General features: G+C 42.2%; 2 protein-coding genes across 6 annotated transcripts in view; both read right to left on the bottom strand.

Moving 5' to 3' along the window:
* emid1 (EMI domain containing 1) overlaps positions 1-13,895 on the bottom strand; it is a 77,730-nt gene extending 63,835 nt beyond the window's left edge. For 4 of the 5 annotated variants that reach the window (XR_016114706.1, XM_088994397.1, XM_088994396.1 and 1 more), the window contains exons 1-3: positions 13,416-13,895; positions 2,285-2,398; positions 729-832 (exon numbers count right to left, since the gene is read on the bottom strand). Coding sequence is in view for 3 of the 5 variants with exons in the window: in XM_088994397.1 (XP_088850523.1) it covers positions 729-832; positions 2,285-2,398; positions 13,416-13,582 (385 nt within the window). In the remaining 2 variants the exon portion in view is untranslated. Of the gene's footprint in view, positions 1-728; positions 836-2,284; positions 2,399-13,415 lie in introns of those variants that run through there. The other variant, XM_088994399.1, reaches the window with a different exon arrangement.
* Positions 13,896-17,126: 3,231 nt separating this feature from the next.
* The window catches only part of LOC148899282 (dynein axonemal heavy chain 10-like), a 34,686-nt gene continuing 26,399 nt past the window's right edge, over positions 17,127-25,413 (bottom strand). The window contains 23 exon segments of the mRNA XM_088994395.1: positions 17,127-18,061; positions 18,170-18,331; positions 18,427-18,572; positions 19,099-19,279; positions 19,355-19,522; positions 19,594-19,805; positions 20,341-20,472; positions 20,581-20,752; positions 20,840-20,935; positions 21,013-21,222; positions 21,345-21,545; positions 21,668-21,848; positions 22,403-22,557; positions 22,645-22,799; positions 22,897-23,001; positions 23,078-23,351; positions 23,440-23,669; positions 23,756-24,035; positions 24,140-24,287; positions 24,362-24,583; positions 24,671-24,888; positions 24,960-25,096; positions 25,225-25,406. Of these exon segments, the coding sequence (XP_088850521.1) occupies positions 18,185-18,331; positions 18,427-18,572; positions 19,099-19,279; positions 19,355-19,522; positions 19,594-19,805; positions 20,341-20,472; positions 20,581-20,752; positions 20,840-20,935; positions 21,013-21,222; positions 21,345-21,545; positions 21,668-21,848; positions 22,403-22,557; positions 22,645-22,799; positions 22,897-23,001; positions 23,078-23,351; positions 23,440-23,669; positions 23,756-24,035; positions 24,140-24,287; positions 24,362-24,583; positions 24,671-24,888; positions 24,960-25,096; positions 25,225-25,406 (3,952 nt within the window). The 3' untranslated portion in view covers positions 17,127-18,061; positions 18,170-18,184.

Genomic DNA, 25,413 nt, shown 5'->3' with positions numbered 1-25,413 from the left:
CTGGCTTGACAACCCAAGGGGAATCTCCTTTGGCAACAACTTAATTGGATAATTTCCTATTTTCTCTGCTTTTGTGAAGTAAAGTCCAGCCCACCGGTGAACTTTGCAATATGGTAGGTGAGATTGTATTATCACTGTTGTGATCACGTGGAGCTCACTTGCAGGTTGTTGGAAAAACAAGCCCTGCTATCAGTCCCACCAAAAAGTGAAAACCGGAACCATGGTAAATATTTATTAAGCTCTGTGTGACAAGTTGTGCAGTTCCCCCCCCTTCTTAGATAGTTTGTGCTTTCGCCAGGCAAAATCATTACGCGTGCGGGGAGAAGGGGTTTAGGCGTGCACATCAAGCAACTACCGTGGTCACAAATAGGAAACAGCCACGCTCACATGGCACTTTGAGAGGATGATGATGACGATGATATTCAAGACACACCACACAGGAAAAAAAACACACAAAATAACATGACAACAATGCGTCAGCACGGTAAACTAATTCAACATTATGAATTGTCATTTCACATGGGTGTAATATTTATACTGCATAACTATTACTTCAAAACTGTACATTTTGTTTCCGGGACATTCAAAAATGTACATAGATTGCATTTTATGAGGAGACCAGTTTGAATTAATCAGCATATGTATCAAAACAAGAATTGTATCATGTTTTGAATGAAGCTAACTTCCTTTTCAAAACCATTTCCTGGGTCCACAAACTCTGGACTTACCTTCTTCACAGGCGGTCCCGATAAATCCTGGACAGCATTTCCACTCCAGTGAGGTCACGGTGCGGTACACCGTTTTATACGACGGCCTGACAACTGTCCTGTAGCTGCAAAACATAAAATGTAAAAGCATTACACGCTTCAATTCATCATAGTAAAGCTTGGAACACTAACCCTTGATCTGGCTTTTGTTTTCACAGAAGGCTCGAAATGGTTATGGCAACTAAATACACACAAATGGCTATAAATTTAACAAAGCATCAGGAAAGGGACTTGACAAACAGAGGTAAAAAGAAAACGGGCAAATCCAAGATTCCATGCTCGTTCTACTTATAGTGTGGCCTCAAGCAGACAATCTTTGTTTGAGCAATGACACCATTTATGTTATTCACACTCTCTTTTCTTAGTCACATCGCGGGGACAATCCTCACTGGACCAATAAACGGATTGAACTATGTCAGCGATCTCAATGACTTGAATGAGTGAAAGTTCATGAACTCATTCCTGTTCGCGTCCAACCCAAACTGAACATGGTGTATTTCTGCTCTCTTTACATTGTACTCGCACTTTACATTGTACTCACTGTACATTGTAAGAGAGACAACATGATTAACAAAAGGAATGGAAGAGTTTATCTTAACTCATTCACTGCCAGACGTGCAAAAATGTGTCCACTCCGGTGCCAGGGTTTTTGTCATTTTCACTCAAATTTCAGGACCCACAGAATATTGAGTTTTAGGACAACATAAACATTCAACACAGCGTTAGAAACCTTAGACTCTCTTCTTTCATCAGAAAACAATCGTTAATTCCTAAATTATATGGGTCTGGAATTATTTGAGCTTGAAATGAGGTCGGCTCTCCAAAATACAATGCAATACAACAGCGAAAGCTGTAAGAAAGCACTAACATGGACAAAGGCAAATGCTGCCCCCTCGTGGAAGGGAAAATTATTGCCAAAGGTCTGACGAGTGCTTTATTGGCACCCAAGCAAGAAAAAAAAAAAAAAACAATTTCGGGAATGGCTCTCCACGTCATGCTTTTCAACTCACGAAAAAATGTGTGAATTGCATTGAATGAGTTGAAGTGTTTCCCTAACATAATCAAATATTAAATTTCCGAGTACTATTAACTCATTCACTGCCATTCCCAGATGTATTCAGGAACGCAAAAGCATGACACAGAAAGCCATACCAATTGTTTTCAGGTTTAGTTTTTTTTCTTGCGGGGGGTGCAGATAAAGCGCTGGTTAGAACTTTGGCGGTGTTTTTCCCTCCCACGAGGGGGCAGCATTTGCCTTTTGTACAGCCACCTCCACTTGCACTACTCCAGACACTTAGGAATTAACTATTTATTTCTGATGAAAGAAGGTTTCATACTCCGTATTGAATGTTGATATAGTCCTAAAACTCAATATTCCGTGGGTGCTGCAATTTGAGTGAAAATGACAAAAACCCTGGTCCTGGAGTAGACACGTTTCGCACATCACCTGGCAGTGAATGAGTTAAGATCAGTGACATTAGTATAGAAGTGGGACTAGTTATGTTGCTCCCACTCACCTGCCCCCTGTACATCCCTGTGGCCAACGGCATGTCTGGTAGACTCTCTGCACGACTGTTCCATTCTGCACTTGGCAACTCACTGTCCTTGGGACAGTATGAGGACACCAGTTTCTGGAGACATAAACACACACAAATATGAAGACAGGTGTGCAGAATTACTTTCATATACATGAGAATGGAAATTCAAAAAGGTAAATAATTCAAGTGGTACATCATTTAGAAAACAAAATAAGGTCACTCGAACTGCATCATGCTCATCATGACAGGAAATTCGCTTCAGTCTCATTCACCAAGCTATTGTCTTGATTTGATTTTACAGATTAATTTTACACAGATTAATTCAGCCAAGAGATATGCAGGAGTGCATTGTAAATTCTATTTACACTGCAGTGTCCATTCATTTGCATTCAGCTCTCAGATAATGACACCCCGAATAGCAGATGAGGTCCCATACTGAGATGAAGAGTGTTTCAGCACAGTACTGTGTCCAGAGAAGCTTCATAAGACATTTTGTGTCTGGGAGTGTAAAAAGAACAATCGGGCATGACGAATAGCTTTTTCGGGGTCAATACCTCACATCTGCTCAGAAGTTTGACAGACAAATAAAAAAAACTTCTCATCTCATCACATACTTTTGGGTTACCACTGTCACCAAAAAATAAATAAATAACCACAATGAGGTAGTAAAATGTGACATGTGTTCCCATGATTTTATTAACATTGACTTGTACAAAGCCCCCGATTACATTCACATGGTGATAGCTGGAGGACAAACATGGCAAACTATTACCATGGTGTGTTTACACAATCAATAACTGCACAGCTCTGTAGCTGTGAGCTCCATTTACAAACCACAAAGGAAACTGGAGACCACTTAATGCAGAACTTTGTGTGTTCTGCTGCCAACGTCTTTGTGGGCGTGGGAGGGGGCCGTGGAGGGGGCCGGGAGTTGGGGGGACCACCGTCTGTTTGTCAATACGCATGACCATATGTGAGTGTGAGAGAGACTAAGAGAAAGCGCCAAAGGCAAAGGATGCTCCGCAGCTCCCACTAACAATCCCCACACGTGGTGTTGGCCGCACACATAGATATGCTGGTTGAAGACAACTATAACTCTTTGTATACACTTTCTCTATGACCTTAATCACGTACACCTTGCTATTACCATGGTTGCCCTTCTGAGCTAGAATTCAACACAGTCTGAATAGATTTTACTCCATATCGACCAAAATGCATCACACAGTTGGATTGGATTGGATTAGCCTTTATTAGTCTTGCAGGGGAGAAATTCACATTTTACAGCAGCAAAGTTACAAAAGGAAGAGGAAAGGAATGAAAGAAATAGAAAAACTAAATACAGGAGCTGCTGGAAAGGCGGCCACACTTGCGGCGCCATCTTGAAGTCAAAAGAACAAACTAAATAACAAATGATATGACAACACAAAGACACAAACAGTCATTAAATTTTAAGCACTTTCTCCAACATCTTTGTTGCATGAAGCAAATAACATTTATGATCATGATTTGAGCTTTCGTTGGGAAAAGTCAGTCACTTCAGATAGCTTTTTCATACCCCCCCCCCATGTATTTATTTATTGTTTAAGTAAATAGGAGGGGTATGAAGAAGCTCCCTAAAGTCCACCCTCTAGATACTATACAAAATAGATTAAAAACATTGAGGAAGCTATTGCTACGGGCTGTTTTAAACATCAAGCCAAGAAAGTTAATTTGAAAAAGATGTTCTTAAAGTACAGCAATTCAGTTTGCTGGTAACAAAATATCTCTAAGATTAGAGCATCACAAAGTCTTCACATGGGAGACACATTTCTAATCATTAGTGGAAAATGTTAGATAGTGAGGGTGATCCAGTCAAATTGAGCAGCATCGTTTAAGGGTGATCCTTTCACATCCATTTATCACCAACAACCAACTGATAAAGCTCAGTTTTCCCAGGCTCTGTGGAAGTGCGTAGAGGTACACCTGCTCACTGCTCAAGATTATCATTAGCGGGGGAGGACTTTTATGGCCTCCTGATCTGTTTGTGTTGTACTAAGGTAATTGTCACAGAGGAAACACCATCTTTTGTGACTGCATCGGGGTTAAGAAGAGCACATGGCATTTCATAACTTACGATCTTGCTTACCTTAATGATCAATGGTGTATGACAAAACAGAGAACAATACTTTGTCCAAGCGTGGGAGGATACAACGGTATGTTCCTTCTTTGTACATGTTGAAGGTACTTGTCTGTGTTCGAGAGCACAATTATCTCCTGAAATGTTTAAAGGACAACCGACCTCTCCGGACAAGTTGTGTCCATAATTTGTAAAATGACTTCAAATGACTTCTACTGGGTGTATTTTAATAAAATTCCACCGCATATAGCTATATTTTACGTTTCAAGACTCGCGCTGAACATTCAGGAAGTCTTGTTTTTGAGTTGGTGATGTCAGAAAAGGACCATCTTCCTGACGTAAAAAAGACGCATCGTAGCGTCTTTCCATCACGTCAATGTATTTTGCTGTACTGTTTTTTTGAAAACCGTGTGTTACATCCAAAAGCCGCCAGCAGAGGGAGTCCAAGCTCCATGGAAATCATTTATCAGCCTGTGGAAACAGGCTGATTTATTCCTCACAGCTCGGTGGCCATTTTGTTGCCTCTTTTTGGGTGAGACATTCCCCCCCCCCCCGCTCGTTTGCCTCAAAATGACACGGAATAAATTATTTAATCGATTGCAAACATGTATGCTTTCCTCTTCAGAACTAATTGAATCATATTCATAACTGGATGTGTAACAAGAAAGCATATTATCCGAATCTGAAGCCATTGTTTTTATTCTCCAGCAATGCAAGACGTCTTGGCGAGACGTCACGAACTGGCGGCGGGACTTTCTGAAAATGCCCAATTCGCAGCTCAATTTTGACACTTTAAGTCATTTTTATTGGTGTTTTGCATTTGAATAAAAATATCATACTGCGTGTTTTGGGTATTTTAGATGCTATAAAACGTTTTCTGATTAAAAAACAAAAAAGTGACGTCGGTTGCCCTTTAAATATAGTACAACCAAGTTATGAAATGCTAAATTGGCCAGTCAAGTCCACTCCATTAATTTCCTTCTCATACAATGCTTGTTTGGTAATACAACTCTCATTTTAAAACAGTCAACAACCCTGACTGGAGCGGGTCCAATGTGTGTATCACATCCAGAAAACACACATGGCATAATGATGCTGCAGAAACATAAATAAATCATTAACCATCTTTTGCGGCCAACAGTTTGAAAATGACAATCTAGTAAATCCTCAGCGTTGGCCCATCTGGTTGTTGCAGCTCAGAAAGCCTACATTTTTCATGAGAGTGCTTAGTACACTTCGTACTGAGGATTGAGAGAAGAGGAAAAGGTTGGCAGACAAAAGCTAAGAGGGCCAAAAATGTTGCATGAGCAGATGCTAGTGGAAAATATGTCAGTAACATTTAGGGGATGGCAAGAAGTTCGACTACTGTGTGAAGGCCCTGGACCACTATTTGATGCAATTTTTGCCACCATTACAGTAATAAAATATATGTGTATTAAAAAAAAGAACAAGGGGGTCGGCAGATTTGGAATGGCTTTCAGATGTGTTGAAAGGCCACCACCAAAGAAACAGATCTCCTCCGATAGGATTGGAGAGACATGTGAGACAAACACGACGACGACACATTGCGCAGCCATAATTAAAGTGAGCGGGTGTCACAATCTGCAGCTGCTTAAAAAGGCAAAGGACAAACTGACGTGTGAAACAAACGAGAGAAAGGAAGTGAGCAATAGATGATCAGAAACAAGGGATGATGGCTTATTAAATGAGCAATGGAAGAAAACCTGGACCCACCCCCATTCACCCATTTTTAATCATCTATATTTATTACATACGTATATTGTATCCGTTTCTTAATATACTTTTTGTCTCCTAATTTCTCCCTTTCATCATTTTGCTGTTGTAAATGGGGAATATCTCCATTGTGATACAAATGTTTTTTAAGACACAAAAAGAATAGTGGGCCTTGATGGTGGAAGTTCAAAGAGCGTGCATCTGCTGTGGATGAAGAACAGAGTATTCAAAGCAACCAGTGGTCATCAAAGGTCACAGTGAAGTGCCTTCTCACCGCAGTCATTGAGATGCAAGGAGGACCCCCATATGTCTTTGTGTGTGTGGGCCTTTCAGGTGTGGACACCTGTTGCCTTTGAGTGTGTCATGGCTGTGTGCATCTTTAAGTGTTCCCAAATAAGAAGGTGCATTCGTCTGCAGTGCCATCTTGCGTTTCAGGTGTGGACAAATGGCTTGGTAATTATAAAAAAACACTCACTGCAAAAATAGCAAGCACACATGCTTGCTCTCGTAAGATAAATTCACAAGCTGTGTAAGAAATTTGCCTTTGGATGATGCAAATGAATGGTTAGAAGTGATCAAAATGAGAAACACGACATCCATTGGAGTTCGTGACTATTGTAAACTGCAACCACAATAATAGCAATTTCGCTCTGACGCTGAAAATACAACTCCATCAGAGTTGGATAGATAGATAGATAGATAGATAGATAGATAGATAGATAGATAGATAGATAGATAGATAGATAGATAGATAGATAGATAGATAGATAGATAGATAGATAGATAGATAGATAGATAGATAGATAGATAGATAGATAGATAGATAGATAGATAGATAGATAGATAGATAGATAGATAGATAGATAGATAGATAGATAGATAGACAGACAGACAGACAGACAGACAGACGAGCTCAAGATTCACAGCATAAATGGAATTCTGCTCTATCAAACCAACACATTAAATACATGTATACAATATTAGGGGCACACATTGTGGATCATGTACATCTAATATTAGGGATAATGTAAACCAAATGTAGTGGTTTCCGACCATTTGGACAAGGCACGATGAAATTGTATGGGCTGCCCTGCTGTCACGTGGTACCCGCAGGCCTCAATTTTGGAACCGAAGTTTTTCTCACTATACTCGCTCCTATAGGGTTCCATCCTAAGGAAACATGGAATTTTCTTCCACTGCTATGCAGATGACTGCCAGATCTATGTCCCACTGAGCAAAAAAAGATGCTTTCTCACTGAGGCCACTTTTATGCTGCCTGGAGGCAATCAAAACCTCGATGGTACAAAACTTCCTAAACTTCGATTAAAAAAAAAGATAGAAGTGTTACTGCTTGGTCCCAGTGGCCCATCTACATTGCATGCTGGAGACTTGGGCTGCTGGCTCCTTATCTAAAGTCAAAAGTCACAAACTTCTTAACCTGGACAGTGACTTTAAACTTGACCGATAAATTAGTGCTGTTGTTAAATCTTTCATCTTTGGCAGCTGGCTAAAATAAAACCTCTCCTTTCTCATGAGCACCTTGAAGCAGTAATTCATGCTTTTGTCACATCTCGGCACAATTACTGTAATGCACTTTACGTTGGAGTCAGCCAAACCTCCATGAAGCGTCTCCAGCTGGTCCAGAATGCTGCTGCTCACCACTTGACTGGTACTCGTACGAGGGAGCACATAACCTCTACTCTAGCATCCCTTCACTGGCTCCCTATACATTTTAGAGTTACATGTATTTTCAATTGGTTTCAATAATTTAAATGGCCTCGCTCCTCCTTGCCTCTCAGAGCTCATTCTCTCCGACACACCTTCCTGGGACCTCAGGTCTGCTGACCAGACATTATTAGATGTGTCAAAAACTAAACAGAGGCTTAGAAGGGATCAAGCCTTTTCCATTGCTGGTCCCACTCTTTGGAATGACCTGCCACTGAACATTCGGCAAGCCCCCTCGCTGCCCATCTTTTAAAACCCGTAGAAAAACTCACTTGTACTGTTTGGTATTCGACTCAGCATGATTCTGACTTGATTTTGGTGCTTTCTACTAACTTTGTGACTGCTTAACTGTCCATGTTAAGCACTTTGTTACAGCTTGAGCTGTTGTCAAAGCGCAATATTAATCAATATGTATATGATATTGATTTATTTTCTCAACTCTTCCATCATGATTCCCCATACGCTATCTTTGTCATTTTTAACTCATTCCAAATTGAAACTGTGCCTGATAAAGTCAGACCTGTATTTGACCTTAATTAAGACGAACCAGTGTTGCTGTGTGTCGCTGCTTTCAAATACTTTTTTTTCATAGAAGTGTAGTGAGTGAACTGCTGAGCCCTTCTGCTTTAAGCCACACAGAGCTGAGCTGCTGGAATCCCAGTCCTCTCTATTCCCATACTTAAAGAAAGGTGGACGTGGTTTAAGATGGATGAGGAATGAGCCAGACCATAGGGCTTAGACTGCCTGTCAGACCATGACAAGTGTTCAAACGGGAAGATAAAGAAATGGACGAGGCACCAAATAAAGCCACTACCCCCCCCCCTCCCCTTTTCAGACGACTGAGCTGTGTAGTTTTAAAGGAGAACGAGGGTGAATGAGCGCTTTATCAACTCCGCAACAGAGTGACCGCACCAGTCGAGAAATTACTCAAGTAGTGTTAATCCCCTTTCATTTGAGTAATGCTTGTTGGTGGGAATGCATTTGTCTTTTTTCTCCTCCCTATGAACTCTCTCTATGGGACACACACCAGGACAAAACAATTTCATGCAACTCAACAGAGCTGCATTTATGAAAAAAAAAACATCAGTATTGTATTTTTATTATTTTATATATATATATATTGTGCGATTTTAGGTCCGGGCAATAGTATTGTACTGTATTTTAGTCACAGCTGTCTGATTCATCCATATTTTTCCAAGTATTCCCTTTTAATGTACAGTGATACTTCGGCTTACGAACTTAATTGGTTCCCAGAAAGTGGTGGAAGGTGAAAAGTTTGTCTGCCAAACATTTATTTCCCATAAGAAACCATTGAAAATGACAATAATCCGTTCCCAGGTCCCCATATTTTTTTTTTACTAAATAAGTCTGAAAGCTACACAAAATATATGTTATTTTATGTATAATAAATGTTCTATCGTATTGTAATTAAATAAATAAACTGTACAGTATAATAAAGTCATTTTATTTACCTTTGTGATGGCCGTCTGTGTGAGCGCTCAGTCGTACAGGAGTGGTCCATCAATGAAAAGGTTTCTTCAGCCGTCATCTGTACTTCTTTGAAGGTGTCGGATGTTTCGCTTCTTATCCAAGAAACTTCGTCAGCAAACTAAAGTCTAACCGGTAGTTTAGGCCCAATATATATATCCCTACTGTCCAGACATGGCGGTGCCGGACTCTGCTATGATAGGACCCTGCCCTCAGGTTGGGGGGGGAGCAGAGGACTACTCCCTGCTGCTCCACTGATTGTTCCTATTGTTCTGACTAACGACTGGCCTGATTGCCCCACTTCGACCGGTATCACCTCATCAGTATTACTAATCCTATGTTGCCTGAGAAGGCTATTATATGAACGATCCAGATTGAACCTCACCCCACCAAACCGGTTTAATGAAGGATTTAGTTGTTTTATGAAAGTCGCTCCTTTTACTGCCCTTTCAAACCATCTATGTTCTTTCGCTAAGCTTTTTTATAATTGCTTTACGATCCAAAAAGGCTAGTTGGTTCTCTTTAATGTCATCACAAGTAAATTTAATGTTGATGTCTACCGAGACATCAATATTAAATGCTGGAGGGTTCTGATAACTCCTAGTTTGTGTTGTAAAGGCAACATTAATGTTGATGTCTACCGAGACATCAACATTAAATTTACTCGTGAGGACATTAAAGAGAACCAACTAGCCTTTTTGGATTGTAAAGTAATTATAAAAGAGGACAGAGCGCTAAAAACAGAAGTCTTTAGAAAGGCTACGCACTTTTCGATTCTAACCACCCTTTACAACACAAACTAGGAGTTATCAGAACCCTCCAGCATAGGGCTAAACTAATACCAACAAGTGTTGAAGGTAGAGAAAAGGAGTCAAAAGGAGAGCACTCACAAACTGTGGGTACCCTCAGTGGTCATTTAACAAATGTCAGAAAGAAAGAATAGGGAATGAAACCAAAAATTCTGAAAAAACAAAAAGGAGAGGAGTAGCAATACCTTACATCGCAGGAGTTTCTGAAAAACTACAAAGAGTCCTTTGGCAACACAAAATTCCTACTTATTTCAAACCGATAAACACTTTAAGGCAAAAATTAGTGCATCCAAAAGATAGGCTGCCAAATGAAAAACAAAGTAATGTACAGTAAAGTGTCGTTATATCGATATCGGATATATCGATAGTCCCGGTTATATCGATACTATTTCTATGCACGCACGGAGAAAATTACATGCAAACAGGGTCGGATATATCGATAGTCCCGGTTATATCGATATTTTTTCGGACTCCCTTGAATATCGATATAACGAGACTTTACTGTAGTTCATTCAATACATTGTAAAAATGACAATTGCAAAGAGCAGAACATTGGGGAGACTAAACAAATTCTCAAAAAAGACTATCAACATCGCAGGGATAATTCTAGTGGGCCTCAATCGGCAGCACATATGCACCTAAAAGCTAGCAACCACTCATTTGACGACAATTAGGTTAAAATCTTTGGTTAATTTGGTTAAAATCAACTAAATCCTTAACTTAAAATCAACGAAATCCTTCAGGTTCAATCTGGATCGTTCATATAATAGCCTCTTAAGGCAACATGGGATTAGTAATACTGATGAGGTGATACCGGTCGAAGTGTGGCAATCAGGCTAGTCGTTAGTCAGAACAATAGGAACAATCAGTGGAGCTGCAGGGAGTAGTCCTCTGCACCCCCCAACCTGAGAGCAGGGACCAGAGTCCGGCACCGCCATGTCTGGACAGTAGGGATATATATATATATATATATATATATATATATATATATATATATATATATATATATATATATATATATATATATATATATATATACACACACACACACATGGTTCGTCCGCCGAAAACTAGTTTGTATGCCAAGATTATATTCTCGCGAATTTAATGTTCGTAAGGCAAAATGTTTGTGAGCTAAGGCGTTCGTAAGCCGAGTTATCACTCTATTACAAAACACCCACTTCCTAAAATGTCACTTTGTGACCTTTTACCCATGGTAAACTTTCCGAGATCTTTCCTAGTCTCGCCCGATCCCATGATTCCTTAAACCCCCTGACCCTTATGCAGGCCGCAACAGCTCCCGTCCCACAAATGTTATCTACCACTGGACCCACTGTAAACTTCTCAACTTTCATGGAAGAAAGTGAGTCCAGATGCAATGAAGTCCCAGATGCTTGTGTTTAGTAAATATGTCCACAGACCTGAGGCAATGAGTGACAGGGGGAGCCAAGCAGCGAAGTTGGCCAGTGCAGCACATATGCAGGCTGGAAGCCTTGAAAGCCACCTGCAGAGTGTGCCTCCTTGTTATTCGAAGAAGAATCCCCCCATACAAACACACAAAAAAGAGAGGATAAAGCGTATCTGACGGTACACACGGTTTTTGGTACATTTGGATTCCTCGGCTGAGATGATGACCCTACCTCAACGTTTTGGAGGAGAAATGTTGGCACACTAAAGCTAAAATTGTAATGCGGTTCCATCATAGGATAATGTATTATAATAAAATATGTCAATTAAAAGTCATTTGAGCAAATGGTGCTTTTCCCGACGTGTCTATGAAGCCCTTTGGCTTAAACAGTACCCAGGAAATGCAGCTTTCTAGTTTGAAAACGTTTGGTGGCTCCTGAGTTAGTCGCAAGTTCATATACACTCACAATTTCAACGAGAACATGCAAAATCCACACTGGCTTTAAACTTGCAAACTGAATTTGAATCAGTGCATGGAAGGTTAAGTCTCACCAACCAGGTTTCACCATGTCGATGAATTCATTATTATTTTACTAAATTTCACTGAATTCATCATTATTCTACAAAAACACTCATAAAAAGCCACCAATGCATTCTTCTCAAACAATACATTATTAGCTTCTATTCGTTATTTTAACTAGCTAACTTCATGTCCTCTTTCAAAACATCAATAAACCTCCTCTTCATGGTGGTATTGAAAGAGGACATGACGTTAGTTGGTGTGAGAGAAGAGGATGCACAAACAAGGGTTAGATGGAGGACATTGATTCGCTGTGGTGACCCCTGAAGGGAAAAGCCCAAAGGAAAAGACCCCCCCCCCAAAAAAAACAACAACTTAAAAATCCCCCCGCCACCGGTCCCCCATTGTGGAGTTTGTTTTACATTAACAATCAGCGGTACCGTGCATAACTAATTTGAAGCATGACCTATCCAGTCGTATTCAAACACGGTAAGAAGCAATGCATAAATACATAATTAGGGATTAAAAAGTATTTCCAAATAAGATTAAGCATCTGAGATGTGACGGTTGAGCAAGCATCCCTTGAGAATGGAATTTCATCACAGATCCACACACTTGCCACAATGCAGATCCTATATATCCATCCACTCTCCAGACCGCTTAATCCTCACTGAGGTTGCTGGAGCCTATTCCAGCGCACACAGAGACAAACAACCACCCATGCTCACACTCACACCTAGGGACAATTTGGAGTGTTAAACCAGCCTGCCGTGCATGTTTTTGGAACTTGGGAGGAAACCGGAGGACCTGGAGAAAACCCACACAGAGAATTTGCAAACCACACGGGGAGGCCGGACCGGGTCTTGAACTCATGACCTCCGCACTGTGAAGTGGGCGTGCAAACCACTCAACTGCCGGACCACCCTCCGGCCCTCCGATCCTATATGCAGGTGAATGTGGATGGGAAATTGTCGCTTCACAGTTAATCTGTGAGGCAAGCTAAATTTGAAACCTTTGAAGATGGTTCTTTTATACAGTCATGAGAGGCGACGTGCTCTCACCAGGGTGGGCCAACTTCAGGATGAGAGCACTCAGCACACATGGACAGGAAAAGGGAAACCAAATGTCAAGAATACAATGAGGCCCGCTAGATGGACGAAAAGGAAAGAAGCAGGCTTGGTCACGCGATGTGAGGGTAGGGTTTAAAAATTGCTATTTTTAAACCTGTGCTTCTCCGAACCCCCCCCCCCCCCCACCCCCTCTGCCCAAAAATGAGCAGTTTAACAAACCAAGTGAATAAAAAACGCTTACCTTTTCTGATAAATAGAGGTATGAGAGGCTGAAGCTTGCTCCCTGGTTTTGTAAAGTCCAGTCTTCCAGGTTCCGTCTGCCGACGTGCACAGCCAGAGGACCAGCACTGTCCAAAGCAAACTTTTCCTGCCACGCGCGAACACGTTCTCCCCTTGGCAGTGTCCCATTGCCGTGGCATCAAATGCAAAAGAGCAGCCACGAACGTTTTAACGAGCCGGAATACTCGGGGTACAGAGCCAGCTCAAGAAAATGGGGAGAAAGTTAAGAGAGAGATGTGTCAAAAAGAGGTATTTTTAGGAAACACGGGCATCCATCCATTAAAATATGATTTCAATATTCGAAGATCCTAAACGCGTTGAGGCATGATGATTTAATCACCCAAAGCGGACATGTTGAAGTGGACCTGCTGGCGTTAATTGTTCTCCTCGGCGTGACTGCGCACATGGAGCTGGAAACAACAGCGGGCATGAAAGCACTCTTTATAGGCTCCTTTGGCCCCTTTAAAGCACACCCTACTTAGTCCTTTATCCTGCCCCGTTTCTCTCTCTCTCTCTCTCTCTCTCTCTCTCTCTCTCTCTCTCTCTCTCTCTCTCTCTCTCTCTCTCTCTCTCTCTCTCTCTCTCTCTCTCTCTCTCTCTCTCTCTCTCTCTCTCTCTCTCTCTCTCTCTCTCTCTCTCTCTCTCTCTCTCTCTCTCTCTCTCTCTCACACACACACACACACAAACACACGCTCTCTCTCTCTCTCTCTGCGGACTATGCATGCTCAAGTCAAGGTAGTATCAGAAACTACATTAATTAATCCAACAACACTCAGCTGTGATTGGCCGGACAGTAAAATATATTAAATATTGTGCCTATATTGATAAAGTAAACCAAGGTGTACTTGAGGGGTGGAGTCGGTAGCTGACCACCAGCAACAGGTTTGATATTCAGACTGGTCTGTATGGTGTGGAGGAGAGTCTTAGTGATGAGCTAAAGACTGGCAGGTGTGAAGGTGAGGCAGGTGCAATGATGAGGCAGACGCATCGACATTGCACCTGCTATTAAAGGACAACCGACGTCTCCGGACAAGTTGTGTCCATAATTTGTAAAATGGTTTCAAATGACTTCTACTGGGCGTATTTTAATAAGATTCCACCGCATATAGCTATATTTTACATTTTAAGACTCGCTCTGAACATTCAGGAAGTCTTGTTTTTGAGTTGGTGATGAGTCCTCACGTGACGTCAGAAAAGGACCGCCTCGCATTGTAGCGTCTTTCCATCACGTCAATGTATTTTGCTGTACTGTTTTTTTAAAGCGTGTGTTACATCCAAAAGCCGCCAGCAGAGGGAGTCCAAGCTCAGTTGAAGGAATATATGAGCCTGTGGAAACGGGCTGATTCATTCCTCACAGCTCAGTGGCCATTTTATTACCTCTTTTTGGGTGAGACATTCCCCCCGCCTGTTTGCCTCAAAATGACACGGAATAAATTCTTTAATCGATTGCAAGCATGTATGCTTTCCTCTTCAGAACTATTTGAATCATATTCATAACTGGATGTGTAACAAGAAAGCATATTATCCGAATCTGAAGCCATTGTTTTTATTCTCCAGCAATGCAAGACGTCTTGGCGTGACGTCACGAACTGGGGGACTTTCTGAAAATGCCCAATTTGCAGCTCAATTTTTTGCAGATTTTGGACACTTTAAGTCATTTTTATTGGTGTTTTGCATGTGAATAAAAATACCATATTGCGTGTTTTGGGTATTTTAGATGCTATAAAACGTTTTTCTGGTGTCAGTTAAAAAACAAAAAAGTGACGTCGGTTGTCACGTGAGGACTCGTCACAAACTCAAAAACAAGACTTCCTGAATGTTCAGCGCGAGTCTTAAAACGTAAAATATAGCTACATGCGGTGGAATCTTATTAAAATACGCCCAGTAGAAGTCATTTGAAGCAATTTTACAAATTATGGACACAACTTGTCCGGAGACATCGGTTGTCCTTTAAGCGGATAACAAAAAACTAAAAATTTGCACAAAGCACAATTTCTCCATTTCAGTCCAAATCCTGTTTATCTTTTTGCCATATATAGACAGCTATGTGCAGAGTGCACATGCGTGAAGGACGATGTAGCCATTATGATCAAGCAAACACTTGGAAGGAGTTGTTTAGCTGTGGCAGTTTTTTACAAGACTTTGCCAACTTAAGCCAAATAAACTAGTGATACCTCAGCTTACGAACGCTTTAGCTGCCGAAGTTTTCGCCTCCCAAACATTAAATTCGCGAGCATATAACATTTCTGATTATTTTAATTAACGAAAAGCAGCTTGCAGGGGACAGTGTGAGGGTATTATTGCCGAGAAAGCACGGCAACTTCACTCGGATATCATCAAGAGGCAACTACATCAACGACAACACAGACATCACAACACAATAGCACAATTATTATACATAAAATAAGGTATATTTTGTGTCGTTTTAAGGCTTATTTAGTAGAAAATTATATTTTATAGGGACCTGGGAACGAATTATTCTAATTTTTAATGTTTTCTGATGGGAAATAAATGTTCGGCAGATGAACTTTTCGCCTTACACACACTTTCTGGGAACCAATTCAGTTCGTAAACTGAGGTATCACTGTACTTCAGAAGATAAAATGAAGCTAACAAAACACAATGTAATGTAGCTGTATTTAAAATGAAATCAAAAAGAAAAAAAATGTTCTTGGCCAGGGCATGGAGAGGGAGGTTAAAATAAGTTTTTTGAAACTAAAAAGGAGGCAACACTGATTCATTTGAATAATCATGCAACATTTGAAAATGCCATTCAGCTCTTGCACATCAACTTGTTTTGGTACTGTATGTTGTGGACGGTGAGGATGTTTGCCCTCACCATCCAAACGCTACGTGGTTTTAAGTACAGTCATCACATTATGCACATTCAGCACCAACACGGCACATATATTTTGTGCCAGTATGGTAGAGTCATCAGTGCCCCTACATACAGAAGGTGGGAGGAAAGCAGCCGTTTGCCCATACATGTAGAATTACAAACCAAGCAGCAGCTAACCACACAGCTATGCTCCCGATCCAAACTAAACACCTAGTGGTGAAACTCAGGACCACGAACCAAGATGTGAATGTGCGGTACAGGCAAGTTTACTGCTCAGGTGTCACACAACAGTCATACATGCTGATGTGGCATTGGTTATTCCTCTTTTGTACAATTTGGTTGTTGATTGAGATACATGAAATGTTTAGAAACGCAGAAGTATTTAGTGAAGGGGAGCGGATAAGCCATTCAGTGAACACAACTGCTCTCACATAATAAAAAGGAAGTTGGTTAGGCTGATGGATTTTAATCTTGCAAAAATATTTTACATTTCATAGCAACTTTGGCATTTTATTGTGGTCAGTCTGTGCAAGCAGTGGCACAAAGCAGTAAATGGAACAGTTTAGAGTTAATGGAAATCCCTCCACTCACAAGCAGCTGAAACGAATTTGTGCCTCTGTGGAGATGGAGAGGCTTTTTTCCCCATGTCTGTCTTGAGTAGTTGCTCTCCTGCTTTCCTAATCCCCTAATGTGTAAACACATTATCTATTGGCTGTACAGTATAGTTGTGTACGGATGAAGGAATTGACGTGATGTAAAATCTTCATTCTTTTCGTTCATTTTCCATCTTCACTCGGGTCGCGGGGGTGGCCTAGCACAGTTGTCTTTGGGCACCCTGAACTGATTGCCAAACAATTGCAGGGCACACAGTAACAAACAACCATTCATGCTCACGCTGTCACCTAAAAACAAATTTGAGTGTTCAATCAGCCTGCACATGCATGGTTTTGGAATGCGGGAGAAAATCGGAGGGTGCAGAGAGAACATGCAAACTCCACACAGGAGCTGGAATTGAAGCTCAGAAGTACCGCTACACTGTGAAGTTGGCATGTAAAATATTAATTTCCTCAGAGCACTGTCATCAAATGGTGAGTATAGTTTTTGCTTTTTTGAACGTTGCTGTGCCGATGACCATTTTGTGTTTGGGAGCCTTTTACAAGCGAGTTGCTTGTTCTGTAGCCACAAAGGGACATAAGGCTTCTTGTGCCGGTCCCAAGCCCGGATAAATACAGAGGGTTGTGTCAGGAAGGGCATCCGACGTAAAAGCTTGGCCAAAACAAACATGCGGATCAAACCTCTAAAGATGGAGGACACTGATTTGCTGTGGCGACCCCTTGGAGGGAAAAGCCGAAAGGAAAAGAAGAAGAGATTGAGATGTTGGAATACACACAATGTTCAAATCCTTATAGTTTCTTGATTCGTGTCTGTATAATGTCAGCGTAGGAACATTTTAATATATTTGTACATTTAAAATCTGAAGTAAACTACCCATAATTATGTTTGGTTGTATGTATTGTTACGACTGATGACAGCTGATTACTGATGATGAAAATAAAATATGTGTGGCAAATTATCACTGCTTTCCAAATGGATTTAATTCAATCATTATTCTTCAAAACGACATTTGAAATCAACCAAAACAACAGTTGAAGTGATACTGAAAACCAGATATCACGGCTATGCACCAAAATAGGATCAGTTGTAATTGGAGTCTGTAATCCACTGAAACAGACCCTCCTGGTTTCTGCATCTGAGGGAGGAGCTGCCATCTAGTGAGCAAAGAATGAAACAACTTGTGAATTGAACGTGGTTTCATGCAGTTCACTCAAAAGCTCATAAAAGCTATTGACCTCTGTCATTGGCTGTGTGTCACTCACCATCGAAGACTGTCTTTAGTCAGTATTGAGGGATAAACAGACACCTTGAAGTACCCAATGGGAGAGGTGCTCGGTGGTGAACAGATCAGCCTCAAAAACCAAACCTACGCCCATTGCATTCCTCCGTAACGATGTAGTGTAGACCGGGGTCCGCAATGTTTTCTGTGGATGAGCACATCAAATACAACCGTTGTCAAAAACGGTTAGAGATTCACCATAAAATAGTTGATACACACAACATGTATGGTGGTCCATACCTGTAACCTGAGGCGGCGGGTCTCAATAGGGATGACTCTGATAATGGGCAACTGAACCTCCAGAACTTTGGGTTTACTCTTCACCAGGCAGCCAACTTCCATGTCCCAGTCTGCTCCCTCCAAGTACAAACCGGATACAAAACAGCCTGCAAGAAATGACTCATAAGAACCAAGAGTCTCAAAACCTTTTCTTCCAATACAGAGGATTCAAAGGATCTTCACCATTTATTTATTTAACAAACGAAAGCTACTCTACCAGTTTAGCTCATGATATGCGGTTAATTATCAATGAAACCTTTATTATGTAGCCCCTTTTATAATGTACATTCTATTTTATTATTAGTAAAAGTCAGGTGGACGCAACTGATCTAAGTACAGCAGTACTGTTAAATGCTTGTTTATGATAGATAGCTGACTTTTTTTTCTATGACAGTATGGTCTCGGATTGGGACCAGAGGGGCCTTTTTTTCTGTGGGATTTGAATGGGACAAGAAAATCCAGTCATGTGTCACCCTGTGGTGTACGGCATATTCATTTTAGTAAAATACAATACAATACAATACAATACGTCTTTATTAATATTGTACGGCTTTGGCTGCTACAAAATAGACAGGGTGCAAAAAGGGCCCAGAGTTTGCATACTGCTGTTTTGAAATTGTTTCAGTTCATAACCTTGCGCAGGTCTGTCACTGACTTCCTCCTCTTCACGGAAGCGGGTCACCTCAGTGTAAAGTGTGGAAAGATCCAGAGGCCAACAATTTTTTCTGCACGCAGCTTGAACTAAAGCAGTTAGATAGGATTCTGGGATGTGGAGCCCTGACAACCACATAACCTTTGGCTCTGCTGAATCCACCTTTTGATGAACAAAATTGTAAAAACACAAGTGTATAACACAGATGTACATGAGGTCATGCACAGCATTCCTCACCCATGATTTATACTGCTCAAATCGTCTTTTGAAATGTATCATCCAGTTGCCCAGGGACTTGAGGGTGTCAGGTGCCAACTTCTTCCAAATAGCAGGGATCTGACCATTAAAAAGTGCCCGGGCAACTTCATCCAGTTCACTGCTCATGCCTACCTCACCGGCCAAGGCCTACACACACACCGGACAATAAAAAAGTAGGTCTGTGAAAGACACAATAACAATGTGTCCCTCTTTCTCACCCTCTGCAGCTCAGCCAGAGATCGCTTCATGCGGACTACTAGCTTGTTGAAGCGCTCCAGTTCTTGAAGGAGCACCACTGAGGTCGGGGAGATATCTGTGCCAAATTGTTTTCGGATGACATCCAGGTCAAATAACTCAGGGAGCTTGTTCTGAATGTCCTGGGCCACCTGAGTGATGTAGTCATCTCTGCTGATGCCCCCACCAGAGTCACCTTCAGCAGAAGATAGTTGTTGTGAAGAAACAAAGCACCACAGAAAACAACTGAGGCAAATGTGTCACGTTTTGCAAGGTGGTGATCCCAAAAAGCAGGCAGGAGGGAGCAGGAGGTTGTTTGACAAATTGTATTAAAATAAAGGTCAGCAGGAACAAAATGTAAAACATCAAAATGATCTGAACAGAAAAAAGTATCAAAAGAAAACAAAGTGTAAAAGTCCGCCAAGGTTAAACAAACACGTGCACGGCATACAATGCATGCAATTGCAGACAAAGCATGCAACAAACAATGAAGCGACACCGGATGGTCGTGCCGTGAGTCTTTTTAAGTGTCACTGATTAAAACGACCAGCACCTGTGAGGCTGCAGACAGGGCTGACGTCGCTACCCGTTGGTCGCCAATCCGAACGTGGCAGTCCGCCACTGATCGGGACGGCCAGCACCTGTGCAGGTGCAGGCGGGGCCGACAGCGCCAACCGTTGGTCGCCAACCAGATCATGACAAAAGGGAAGAAGACAACCGCGACAACATACCCGTCTGTGGTTGGAGGTCGATTAGATGCAACCACATGTCTTTAGCAGCTTGTGTGTAGTATCCTATCTCAGCATTGGAATGAAGGCCCATCACCTCGGGGGTGTTTGCCAATGGCAGAGACTCAATCTCGTCTGAAAAAAAGCCAGGCACACATGTCGTGAATGTTGACTGCTGAACTATGAGATGTAATGTAATCGATAACAAATAACAACTATGCAAATATACAAAGAACAACTGACCAATATATACTGTCTTGGGTCCATTTGCTGGAACCTTGTAGTCCACATCATTGTTTTTGAAGAAGTGGAAGTGGCAAAAGTCATAAAAGAGGAAATCTCCAAAGTACTCATCCATGTAGACATTCAGGATCCGGCGGTCAAAACTATCGATGACTCGTCCCCCATACATCACCTGTGGAATGTGTTTATGTGAATTCACAGCACAATCCATATCAGATAAAAACGGAATACAGTGTGATGTATTTCAGCTTTGCCTAACCTCGCCTACTAGGTACTTAATACTCCCCCAGGGGATGTTGCTCTCTTTCTGGTCGTGGGCTTTGGTCAGGTAGGTATTTAAGATCTCCAAACACACCTGTTGAGCAGAATTTGCCACACAGAGGTAATTCAGCCCAGTCCAGATGTCTCCAAAGACTTCTTCATACCACTTACCAAGAAGTCGGATTCGCTAAAGTCATAAGGGACATTCCATCCGATTTTGCCATACTTGCGCCTCTCTTGCACCACGGCATGGAAGAAAGACAGCACATAGACCAGGCTGCGGAAGGCAGAGTGTGGGCATCCAGTCATAGTCTCGTGGGAGATTTTCGAGTAGGTGGCTCTCATGTTGAGCTTGAGTCCATTTGGAGCCTCAGTGACAACCTGAAGTACATGGCAACAGAAAGGCATCATGGAAGTGCAACAAAACACAAAGTCGGAAAGGACCATTTAAGAGGGTTCGTTGTTTCAGACATTGCGAAAAGTAAAGAGAGCGGGAATCCCACCTTCAGAGATTTTTGAAGAATGCCAATGGGAAAGTCATCGATCGGGTTGGTGGTCAACCAAAGGCGAAAATTGGGGTGAGGTTTGGTGACCCTCTCGATGCACTTCTCCAAATCTTTCAGCCATTTCACTAGCAGGTGGCAGTTCTGTAGCATCAGCCACTGACCCCGAGCTGCTGCCAACTCCAGAAGGTGCAATGCAACCTTGGGGGGGGGGGGGGGGGGGGGGGTGTTAAGAGGGGATTGTGAGATGGCCCCTTACTCATCTAATAAACAGTAAGGACTTCTCTGAGTGATCAAAAGAATAGAAAATAAATCCATGTTACCTTCTCCTGCCCTTGGCCCATTGCAAGGAACTTGAACTTGCTCCCAAAGCCATTCCTGTCTGCGAGTTTCATAAGGTCAGCGCCAGGGTCAGAACCAGGGCTCAGGATAAAGACAATGGGGGAGAACTGGGTGCTTTGCTCATAAATAACATCAAAACTGATCACAGGAGGTTGAACATATCTGTGAAGAATTGAAAAATGTTATCAAAGAGCATGTTCCCCTCTTTTGACAATGAAATGCACTTATTAATAAGAATAAGAATAATACATTATTTATAAGCGCCTATCAAAACTCTCAAGGTCACTTTCCAGTCACAGGATCAGTTTTCTGTGGGTGAGCAGCAGCGGCCACATGCGCCAGCGTTCACTCAACCGGGAATAACTATGTCGAATTGATTGGACAAACAAAAGAGGTCGCCGGTTCGCGTCCCGGTCCGGCCTCCCTGTGTGGAGTTTGCATGTTCTCCCCGGACTCGCGTGGGTTTTCTCCGTCCTCTGCGTTCCTCCCACACTCCAAAAACATGCATGGCAGGCTGATTGACCACTCCAAATTGTCCCTATGTACGAGTGTGAGAGTGAATGCGGTACGTCTTTGAGTGCCCTGCGATTAGCTGGCAACCAATTCAGGGTGTCCCCCGCCTCGTGCCCGAAGACAGCTGAGATAAGCTCCAGCACCCCCTGCGATCCTAATGAGTACCAAGCGGTACGGAAAATGGATGGATGGAAATTAGACACCTCTCGCCCATGGTGATGGTGACATAATCGGTGATGGCTCTGTAGACTCTGTCAACACGGAAACAGCGGAGCAGGAGCAACTTCTGAAAGTCTGTAAGCTTGTCATCATATTTCATAGGCAGCGAAGCCTGTTCTGGTGCATCAAGGTCATACCACTGTGAAGAAACACAAAGACAGTCAGACAATTGAGTCGGTGAATGACAGCCTGTGATTTATGTCAACAATCAGGAGCCACAACTTACTGATTGCCACTCTAATGAATTTCTGCAAACTTCATCAGGCAAAGATTCAAACTTCTCAGGAAAAAGTTCAGATAGTTTTACGAGATCTTCCCAGGCAGAATCAGGAAGCCAGTTACAAGTCTTTTTGCGTGAGCTCTTTTCCAGGGACAGGTTACCTAGCAGAATGAAAGACAATGTGCTGTGAATGCTGATGCTTACTGTGTAGTGGAGAGACCCCGGGAGAGGGTGTAATTATCGATTTGACCTTATGACCTTTGATAAAAAACTCCAGTTCCTCCTGGGGTACTCGATCTTCTGCCTGTTCAATTTTAATGGTCATGTTGAATGAGAAGAGAAGCTTGTGTTTTTCAAACAAACCTGAGAGGAACAGAATCATCCCTGGTTAAGATGTGGAATTTAAAGAATAAGTTCATGTTCTACAGATGTTCCTTACCTGTGCAACCGTAATTATACACATTGTATGTCAGACTGTTCCTGATGTTTTTTAGTCTTTTTGGTAGAGCTGCATTTGGTGGAGACTTACGCAGGGAAAAGTCAAAAACTTCCAGATAAGAGGCGAGAGAATACTGGTACATGCTGTTTACCAGAGCCATTTCTGTCAATGCAAAGAATAGAATAGCACCGCGCTTGGCAGCTGGCCGGTACCCATTTCGGAGTACGTCAATGTCCACGGATGTCGTCACAGCCAACTTAAGTTTCTCAAACACCTGACAATCACATAAGTAGAAAGTAAAATGTGGTCAGCCACTTGAAATGTGACATTCTCCAACTACACTTGGTGTTTGGCAAACTGACCTCACTGGACTTTGACTTTGTTTCTTCCAAAGTGTAGACCAGCTCTGTGTTATCCAACATGTTGCCCGTGGATGTAGCCAGCTCCCTTAACAGGGTGTCACCGAGGTTCTTCAGCAGCTTCTTATTGTCGCTCGTCTCCTGGATTAAAAACTCACGCTGCTCTTCCAGCTCCTTCTTTTCAAAGCCCATGATAACACTGAGCAATTGGTCCTCCAAACCTTTCAGTGTCACTACAAGTAATGTGATGGGTGAGACAAGTTTTAGTCATGGACAGAACACAGAGAAAAACGCCAGTTGCCAAAGCAAACGGTCTTACCGGTATAATTGATAACCATGGCTTTTCCAAACACAGAAGGAGAAAATTTGGGGTTGCCCAATTTGGTGTTGAGGTAAAGTCGGAAGTTGGGATCAAAGTCCACCTCTTTGTCACCGAGCATGACAACTTGCCTGCCCTCTGCTCCTTTCAAATTCTTCTCCAAGACATTGTCAATCACAGGGTCAATGTATTCATCGACATCTTGGAAAAGGAACGGGAAACCGTATTTAATGGCCATCTCCAGGTGTTTCAGGAAGTCTGGATCGTTGAAGGAGGAGATCTGTGGACAAAAGGAGGTTGAACTGTCATCAATTTGGGGGCTTTTTTTGGAAATTTCGAAAAGGGACAAAACACTGCATGTCACAGTATCAGACTTTTCTGTACCTTGAGGTTATTGCTTGCCTCCTTCTTCTTAATCCAATTGAGGGCTTGCTGTTGAGGGTCGATACACATGGGGAAACGGCTGCCTCTTGTTGTAAGGATTCCATTCTGTACTGACAACTCATCTGGAGGCAAACCCTCTGACCCCCACCTGTAAATTCCCATGCGATCAGTTTGATGGCCAGCGAACATGAAGACAACAACAGGCTGTTGGTGCCTTCTCACCTGCTGATTTCCACCTCATCTGTCAGTAAGTTGTCCACTTTAAAAGGCTGGCTTAAAGGAATACATCTCTCCTTTACGTCGTCGACCCAGGTTTGGTACACCATCTCATCCCTGAAGTCCCAGCTGAAGGCTCCCTCGTAGCTCAAGAAGGCAGCAGAGAGTAGACAGTCTCCGAGGAGACGCACACGCCGTTGTTTCAACTCTTCTAAATCGTGTGTCCACCTGAAAACAGAAATCACATCAAAGATACAAAAAGCAAGCATGAATCGCTCCCGAAGTACTGTTTAAGTGTCCCAATTGTCATCTCACCTCACATTCTCAGAGCTTAAGCCAGAGATAAGTTTGTCAGCAGCTATGAGTCTTCTCTCCATCAGCTCTGCCTCCTCTTGTAGTTTCTGTTTCTCCGCAATAGCGGTTTGATATTTATCACCAAGAGCCTTCAGCTCTCTCTGGATATTACTGAGCTCACTTTGAATGAACTCTAGCTCCTTCTTGCTCTGAAAGAAATTTCTTTCGAGACGTGCCACCTGCAAAATACGAGTCACATTACTTACTGTTTATTCTGTAAACCAAATTACCTTCATGACTTTGACATTACTTTGTCCCTTTTGGGCTTTATCTCCCTGGCAACTTCACAGTAACCAACAACAGCCTCCACAAATTTGAACATTCCTGAACCTGCTTTACTGATGGCTTGCATTTCCTCAAGGCTGGTCCCAAGGTTCTTCAGGAAACCTAGGAAGTAGAATGCTCAAAGAAAATCATTGCATCAGACAACATACTTAGAAATGCAAATTTTACCAACACAGGCAGGAGTGTTTTTATTTATGACTGCACTCTTCCTGATCAGGTAGTTGACCTACCCTTGACAGTCTTGACTTGGTTGGGACCAATGGCATCACAGTCCATTTCCATCAGTGAACGCAGAAAGCCAGGATCTGACATCATCGCCTTTGCAGCTTGCCAGCTAATTTCCTTTTTTTTACACAGCACCAGGATACATTCACACACCACCTGCACCTGCTTGGGTGGCTTTGCAAAGGATCTAAATG

Source organism: Hippocampus bargibanti, linkage group LG04 (genome assembly GCF_051943395.1).
Source record: "Hippocampus bargibanti isolate YZ-2025 linkage group LG04, ASM5194339v1, whole genome shotgun sequence".
Taxonomy (NCBI): Eukaryota; Metazoa; Chordata; class Actinopteri; order Syngnathiformes; family Syngnathidae; genus Hippocampus; species Hippocampus bargibanti.
Note: the sequence above shows the minus strand (reverse complement) of the source record. Positions and strands in the feature narration are given on the sequence as shown.